Source organism: Elephas maximus, chromosome 14, assembly GCF_024166365.1.
Source record: "Elephas maximus indicus isolate mEleMax1 chromosome 14, mEleMax1 primary haplotype, whole genome shotgun sequence".
NCBI lineage: Eukaryota > Metazoa > Chordata > Mammalia > Proboscidea > Elephantidae > Elephas > Elephas maximus.
Window position 1 is genome coordinate 2,550,122 of NC_064832.1, and position 8,933 is coordinate 2,559,054.

Genomic DNA, 8,933 nt, shown 5'->3' on the forward strand with positions numbered 1-8,933 from the left:
AAAATAAAACTTAAAAATTTAAATTTGAAGTGGGAAGAAATAAAATGCACTTAACTAAGTACTTTATAGGGGCTGGAACTTGTAAGGCAGAACGTAATGTACTGCCATAGAAAAATACTAACGAGTAGATCAGGAACTGCTATTACCACCCTCAGATCACTCATATCTTGGAGTTGGCAGCTCAGTATCCTTATAGGTAATCTAAGGAGAATTGAATTTTATGTTTGTCTAGAATATAGCAATGAAAAGAAATCACTACAAAAGAGGATTCAGATTATCTATGAAACTTTTTGCCATTGACACCATACTTTGAAACACCTTTATGGAAAGAAGAAAAAAAATCTTAAATATCATTAATAGGAACTTCCTGAAACTATTTTAACTTAAAAAAAAGTTTACTTTTAAGGTCCTGATCCCAGTCAAGCAGCCCTGGTGGCATAGCAGGTAAGCCCTCAGCTGCTGACATAAAGAGTGGTGGTTTGAAAGCACCACCTGCTCTACAGAAGAAAGATGTGGCAGTCTCCTTTCCTTATAAAGATCAAAAATCTGGAGGCCTTTTGAGTCCAAATTCAGGAGATGGCAATTGTCTTTTTGTTTGTTTGTTTTTTGTTGCTGCTGTTGTTTTTTTTAAGAAATATTGCTTCCTAGCTAAAAGACATTTCCCAGCATCCAATGTAGTTAGGTGTGACCATGAGAACAAATTATGGCCCAAAAAATGTAAATGAAAGTGGTATATTAAATGGTAATTCTGTGAATGTGGAATTGTGGTGGGAATTCAGGCAGCCGTCTTGGACATTGAGGATGCGTGTTAAGGTTAGTGGAAAAGCAAGACTGAAGGATCCTAAAACCCTAATGTTGTGGAGTTGAAATAGCAGCCCCATAATACCTGGCTCAGACTTCCTATATGTAAGAGGTAAATAAATTTCCAACTTGTTTAAGTCACTGCTAAAAAAATAAAGTAATATCAGAATCTACGTCATCTATTACATTTATGAGCTGTTCTGTTCATTAATGTTGTAATATTCCCTGTTAATTTGTTCTCACAAATTTCTTACAGTTCTATAGGATCCCCAAAGTAGTTCACATTAAATAGCCTTTACCCATTAAACATGTTTTTTAACAGCTCAATGTCTGCCTTTTTTTTTTTTTTTTTGTCACCTTGCCATCTGAAACAAACCTTGTTCATACTGTTTTGTTATGGAGACTTGTTGTTACTAATACTATCTGGTAAATTATATGATTACCTCTGTATTAGAATTTGAAAAATTCTCACCTGTTCATGACTCTGAGGTTTAGCAAAGTAGGAATTGAAGGATACTTCAATTTGAGGAAAGGTATCTGCGCAAAAAATTACTATAAGCATCAAACTTAATGGGAAGCATTGATGTACTTTCTCCCTATTTCAGTGAAATAATTTAAACCATCAAAAGAGAATTTCCAGACTCCCACAACTATATCTATCAATCTGCCAGCATCCATTCAGTTATATTCCGCCTTCTAACTGCTACTGTAAATGAAGCGTCTGTGACCCTTACCAAAGACATCCAGTCTCTCTTTACTTTTACATGGTACCTCATCTCCTCACTGCTTACACAAGGACGCTTGTCTAAGAATCTCTTCTGACTCTTATTTCATCCATGTTTCCCTCTCTACTGGATGAGTTACATCATCAAGGAAGCAATCTGTTACCTCTCTCATCGAAAAAAATATTTTTTTGACTCTACTTCCTTTATATCTAATACCCCATTTCATTCTCCCTCCTTTGCAGCAAAACTAAGGGATCTCTATAATGCCCATCTCCCATCTCTCTTTAAACTCCTTTCAGTCACATGTCAATAATTAAAATTATTTGAAAATCCTCTCTTCAAGGTCACCACAGACCTCTGCACTGGTAAATTTAACAGCAGTTTTTCATTTCTCATCTTATTAAATCCATTAACATCATTTAAGCCAGTTGATCTGTTCCCTCTCTTTCCATAATCTCTTTACATGACCAAGGTTCCCAAATTAATATTGCCAGCCCAGACCTCTTCCTTGAGGTTGAGATCTATGCGTCCAACTGCTTCCATGGTATTTCCATCTAAATGACAAGTTGGTTTCCTAAACTGAGTAAATCCAAAGCTGTGTTTCTGGTTGTTCTCACCCAATCCCCAAGCAGTCTCCACTCACAGCATCCTCTATTTCTACCTATGGCTCATTTGGTTCATTTGTTTTTCTCCTTGCCCACATCCACTCTATCAGGAAATCCTCTCAGCTTTAACCTATATCTCAAATTCAAAAACCTCTTATCATTTTAAGAGCTGTCACTTAATCCAAGCCACCATCCTCTTTCACCTCGATTATTGCAAGTCCCTCTTACTTAGTCTCCCTGCTTTAGCTTGTATGCAATACTCCAATTCTATCCTTAGCAAGAAAGTTAGAGTTATTCTTTAAACACATAAGTCAGATCATATTATGACTCTACTCAACTGCACTGGTGCTCAGGATAAAAGCTAAAACCCTACAATTGCTAAAGATCAGGCAGCAGTAATCTTGCTACCCTCCCACCTCTCTGAACTCCTCTCTCATGGCTGACCCCTCACTGATTCTTCAGTCCACGTGACCCTTTTCTGTTCTGCTTGCTGGTCAGGCATACTCTTACCATAGGGCCTTCACATCCATAGGCTATTCCTTCTGTCTGGAATACTTTTCCTTCCCCTGAATTTTCTAAATGACTTACAATCTCATTTTGTATTCACAAATTTGAAGAAGTGATATTTTACATAAAACTACCCTTGGACCTGGACAAGCAGAACCGTGCCCCTGCTTGCATGCTTTGAAGTGCCTGCTGCAAAATGTCCACCATTCTCCAGTGCCTGTGACTGGGAAGTCTGTAGTGCCTTCTGGGTACAACATCCCAACTTGGACATGACTCTATGGACCCCTGACCATTTCTACTTTTCATCTTGCTCTTCCATACTCTATCCCATCCATGGAGTCAACCAGAATCCTCCAGGAGCTCTTATTCAGCCCCAATCAAGTTATGACTGGTCCTGCGGCTGGGACCCCAGTTCAAGGTACATGGTCTGGCATCCAAATGGCTTCAGCAGGCTGGATCTTTATTTATTTATTTCTACAGGATTGCACTACTTTGGGTTACCAGAGTGGTGCTGACATGCTCAGTTCGGGGGACACAAGTTCAGTGCTCTGGGATAAAAATAGTGCCCTGCTGATCTTTGCCTTTGGGCCCTTTGTGTGGGGCCTCCTCAAGCTCTCATCTGTCTATGCTCTGACTGAAGGTGTTGAGAGTGAAGGAAGACATCCTTTACCCTGAGTGTCCATCTTGACAGTACCTAACAAGATCATCCAGTCTTTCCACAGATTCCAGGCCCTATATCAGGCAGCTGCCTGTGGCTTTCTGTCCTTGAATCACAAGGAATGTGGTCCATGTCAGCCAGTTCTTCTGGTCAGGGCAAACCTCTAAAATTTTAATAAAAAGAAAGCAACCCTTGTTCTTTGTTCCCATAGGTGCTTGATGTGAAGGTGCCTCTGGGCCTTAACTTTTCTGATGAATCACTTCAATTTTACATCTTTGTGAGGTATGAATTGCCATAGAAGTAGGTAGAGTAAAATGTTTAAATAGTGAATGGAGTAACAAAGTGTTTGGTTTGGCTCCTTTCTGAAGCGGCCTGTTGGGGCATCTCCAGGTTTTCCTTCAAACTTCAATCACAGTGCTACATCTCATCAGAGTAAGCTGATCTCTCATTCATTCTTTTCATATAACATGGGAAGAGAAGAAAATATTAAACAAACAAACAAAACCCATTACTGTCGAGTTGATTCTGACTCATGAGGACCCCATGTATGTCAGAGTAGAACTATGCCTCATAGGGCTTTCAAGTACTAATTTTTTGGAAGTAGATGGCCAGGACCATGTTCTGAGGTGCCTCGAGGTAGACTTTTACATCCATCTTTTTGGTTAACAGGTGTGTGCATTAACGATTTGTACCACCCAGGGAGGGAAATCAGGTTTTTAGCTTTAAAGTCATGGAATATCAAGATCAGGTATGCAGAGAAAAAAATAACATCTGGATTAATCTATATAGTTTTGCATATTTCTATATGAAATATGTTCCTTAATAAGCACTCATTGCTACCCCAGCCTAAGAACAGCACATGCTGTCCTCATGTGTAGATGCTGTGCCTTATTCCAGAACTCAACTCTTGCATTTAGTAAGAACATAGGCGTTTCCATTCCAGCATACACACTGTTATATTCCTGAACAGAAAGGGAAGTGAAAACATCCTCACACAGAATATCAGGAGTAGATATAAAAGAAGGAGATTAAAAAAAAAAATTCTCAATTGATTTGGGACGTCGCAATTCTGCCAATGCTTAAGTACTTCAAACCATGTAAAAGCGTCTTGGATAATTATGCTGACTGAAACTTTTCAACCCCCTGGGAGGCAACTGAGAGGCAGTTCTACAGGTTCATGTCCTCTCAGGGAAACCTCTTTAAATTCTAGTTGGCAATAAAGGAGGAAACCTTTGCTTCTCTGTGTTTTGTTCCATGACACTAAATTAGAAACAGCCCTTGAGAAGCAGTGGGGAACATTCTCTGCCTTGTGTGCCTGTGAGACTTACTCTCTCTCTTAGATGTAGAAATAAGACTTGGAAATGGCATTCACATTTTATCCAGCCACTGAATGGACTTTTCTCCATAAAGAATAGGAGATTGGCAACACTAGAATTTTCAAAAAAAAAAACATGATACATGGTGAGATTTATAGTTCACATTTTTGCATTTTCAGAATTATTTAATTATTAATATAAATTAAAAAAAGCATCAATTAATTTACAGACAACTTGGTTTTCTTTGTATAAAGAAGCTGCCTGAAGTAGAAGTGGAGTCATGTGTGTTTGACAGGTACTAAGGGATTACAAAGGTTATTTAAAAGTGCTATGCATTAAAAAAAAAAAAATTGGCATACCTATACTGTGACCAAATAAAATAATTTCCAGTTTTGAAGTAATAAAAGAAAAAGTCAAAGAGTTTATCATTGAAAACACTTGTCAGCCCTGTTCATGGTAAAGGGGGAATTAAGTATAAGTAAAAATGTTGACAATTCTTCTCTGTGTCAGTGGTCTGGGGTCTTGATCTCCTGTTGAATGTATTTATGTGTGTTGTGTTATCTGATTCTATCAATAGGCATTCTTATTAGCTCACTTTTCAGAAGTGGAAACCAAGGATTTGAAGTAACTTGTTCCATGAGACATAACTAAATAGAAGAGCTTGGATATGAACCTAAGCCTGTATGAGTCTGGAGTTGATGTTCTTACTTATTTCACTTCATTGTCTCCTTTACTTTTGTCCTAGGCTAAAATGACCACTGTTGAATCCTATGTCTGTTGTAAAGTGATAACTTTCACTAAAGCCTTCTGCAACAGAGTTTTTTATTGTGACATGTCAGAAAACAAAAAAGGATATTGTCTGCAAGCACTCAGGCTACAAACAAACCAAAATCCAAAGAAGGATAATCAATAAGTGCTTTTTATACAATTTTGACAGGTGCGGATTCATCATGAGTAATAGTGATTCTAGGGGTTCTTCACAGCCATTGGTATAATTGCCTACAAGAAAATTACTTAGAGACTATCTTTGGTTTAAGGAAATACAAAGAACTAAGATCGTGATTGGGTGACCTTTTCTTGTTCATCTTTTCTAACAGTTTGATCTATTGGCTCAGGGGCCCAGGGTCTGTCATATGATAACTGTTTCAGTGATGTGGGCTATGTGTGATATAGGGTAGATCTCTAACTTGCTTCCTGGGGTAAATCGTCACTTAGTTTTGGTAGGCACTTCCACAGTCCATTGAACAAGTTAGAGCACTCAGTCCTCCCCCTTTGATACAGTTTCTTAGTGTCTGAAGCCATGTGAATCCTGATAAACAAATTGGCCTGTTGTGGTTATGGCCTTCTGTGGTTAGGTTAATCCTTTATTCTACTGATAATCTTTATGTTTTAATATATGTTTGTTGACAGACCCAATGACCCGTTTGGGTTTGTTTTATGTTTTTTTGTTTGTTTCTGGGTAACAGCTTGCAGCTGGATACGGAGTTAACAGTGCTGGCACAATTTAGGATTGCCTAGGTCCCCGGGAACATAAGGAAAATGGTTGTTTAAAAGCAAACAAACAGATTGCATTAAACTGTAAAATTGTATATTCATTAGTTTTATTTGTCAATTCTAAGTGGCATTCAACAAAATCAGCCCCACAAGTATTTTATTCATCTCTTTTGCAAACATATAATTATGTAAATGATTTGAGTGATAAATTTCTATTATAGGTACAAACAAGGACATGCTCATTCTTCAATGCTGTGTCTACCCATGGAAAATGAAGTAAGAAGTTGAAATAATTATCTGGTTGAATCGTGGAAATGCTTTCTATGGGGAAAGCAGCTGGTTTATTGAGTGAGATAATAATAATCACTGTTTGCAACAGTTCTTTGGGATAACCAACGCTTTCACATTTTCAAAATTGGCCCTCATCATAGTCTTGTCAGATGCTTTGGTAAGCAATGTATTTACTGTTTTACAATGACATTATATAATTTTGAAATGAATATGCCTTGAGGAGTTGCACTTGATCATGTTAGGTCACGTTGTTTAAAGAATTGGTTAAGAATTAATAAAGTCTTCAGACTGGCTTATGTTGAATATGTTGTTTCTATTCTTCACTTCCATGGTTGTTGCCCTTTGTATATGTATTTGATATTTATTTATATTGTAGGGCCATTACCTTCTGATTATAAATCATGTGGAGTTTCTTTTCCCTGAGGTGTCTAATTTAAACATGAATAAATGAATCAGAAGGTTTTAACCTTGAGAGCTGTGCGGAGACTGTACAAAGGCCATCCTTGCTCTGAAGTTCTCCCAGAAAAGAAATGTTCTCACTGCTCGTTATTGATCCAGTGGAATGGACTTTGTCTTTGGAGCCAGAAAATCCCAGATATACCTTTTGTTAATTTTTTAACTTAACCTCCCACATTAGGGTTATTAGGGGTAATAAAATCTAATATGGACTGTATCCTAGAAACTAGGCACTGAGCAATTGCTTTCCTTGCGTTATTTCACTTAGTCAACAACACAACATTTTAAAGTAGGTATTATTATTATTATTTTAGTCAGTTTCAGTTTTCATTTTAAAATGAATTTAAAAAAACGACACTTAATATATACTCTCTTTAAGCATACAGTTAGGCACTTTTTCCCTTGGTCTTTATTTTTTATACGGAATGAAGTACTCCATCTTAAAGGCTCAGTTCAGCTCAAACTTTTAAAGAAACATTTGGGAGAGTGGGCATGGCTTCCAAATGTCTCTTAAAATACATGTTATCTGTTCTTTTATTTGTAGATAAGGCTTTTTTTTTTTTTTAAGGCAGTCTCCTGGGGAAGGATGCATTTCCCATGCAAGTCATCATGGTTCCCATGCCATGTTAATGGAAGGCATAACTAATACATTATAGTCCTCCTTTCCTCAGATCTTGGATGTGCTTCAGAATCCTCCTCAACATTTCCCTCTAGGTAGCCACTCCTAACAAGTCAAAGCTGGCACCCACTTTAAAAACTATTTGTCATCCCTACCACATATGAATGTTTCCATTCCCACATATTGAAACTCTGACTGTTTTAAAGGGTTTAACCTCAGCTCTGGCTCATAGCTCAAGAAATTTCTTTTTTTGTATTTTTAACAAGAACAAAGGACTTAAAATAATTTTGCTTATGGATTCATCGATACTTTGATGACTATGCCAATATCATAAACTCGTTTGAGACAAACATCTTTCTCATAATTTCAGATTCTACATGGTCACTGTGGTAGCTTCCACCTTTTCCTCCAAAATATGCAAAACGAAAGCTTTGAAACTGAATTCGTCCTCTTGGGTCTTTCATGGAACCCAAGTGTTCAAAAAATAGAATTTGTTGTATTTTTTGTTTTGCTGCATGGCAACTGTTGGGGGCAATTTGCTAGTTGTGGTGACCATTGTCAGCAGCCCAAAACTCCTGGGATCCCCCATGTACTTCTTTCTGGCCTTCCTGTCCTTCCTGGATGCCTGCTATTCCTCTGCATTTGCACCAGAGATGATTGCGGACTCCCTCTATGAGAAGAAAACCATCTCCTTCAAGGGCTGTATGACCCAGCTCTTTGCTGATCACTTCTTTGCTGGAGTGGAGGTGATTATCCTCACCGCCATGGCCTATGACTGCTATGTGGCCATTTGCAAGCCATCGCACTACTCCTCTATCATGAACTGGAGGCTCTGTGGTATCCTGATGGGGGTAGCCTGGACAGGGGGCTTTCTGCATTCTGTGATACAAATTCTCTTTACTTTCCAGCTGCCCTTCTGTGGCCCCAATGTTATCGATCACTTCCTATGTGATTTGTACCCATTATTGAAGCTTGCCTGCACTGACACTCACATCTTTGGCCTTTCTGTGGTTGCCAATGGTGGGTTTATCTGCACCATAATCTTCTCCTTGTTGCTCATCTCCTATGGTGTCATCTTGCTCTCTCTAAGAACTCATAGCTCTGAAGGACGGCTGAAAGCTCTCTCCACCTGTGGATCTCACATTGCTGTCGTGGTTTTATTCTTTGTCCCATGCATAATTGTGTATGCCCGACCTCCATCTGCTTTCTCCTTCGACAAGATGGTGGCCATAGTTTGCACACATTCATAACTCCCTTGCTCAATCCTTTGATTTATACTTTCAGGAATTAAAAAAAAAAAAAACTTTTTCAAGAATAAGGAAGTGAAAAATGCCATGAGGAAATTGTGGACCAGACTGGTGGTGCTTTCTGATGAAAAATAAAACATTAAGCTTAAAAAAATTAAATTTCAAGAGGAAGGAAATCAAAATGGGCTTGACCAAATACTTTATAGGGGCTGGA

At 38.2% G+C, this 8,933-nt stretch overlaps 1 protein-coding gene across 1 annotated transcript; it reads left to right on the forward strand.

Moving 5' to 3' along the window:
• The first annotated feature begins 7,987 nt into the window (after window positions 1–7,987).
• LOC126058399 (olfactory receptor 4C15-like) lies at window positions 7,988–8,722 on the forward strand. Its single transcript, XM_049853481.1, has one exon. It carries the CDS (start codon window positions 7,988–7,990, stop codon window positions 8,720–8,722), a length of 735 nt encoding a protein of 244 aa, XP_049709438.1.
• The last annotated feature ends 211 nt before the right edge of the window (window positions 8,723–8,933 follow it).

Coding starts and splice junctions, on each gene's coding strand:
- LOC126058399 (XM_049853481.1), top strand. CDS start 7,988: ATGGCAACTGTTGGGGGCAATTTGCTAGTTGTGGTGACCATTGTCAGC.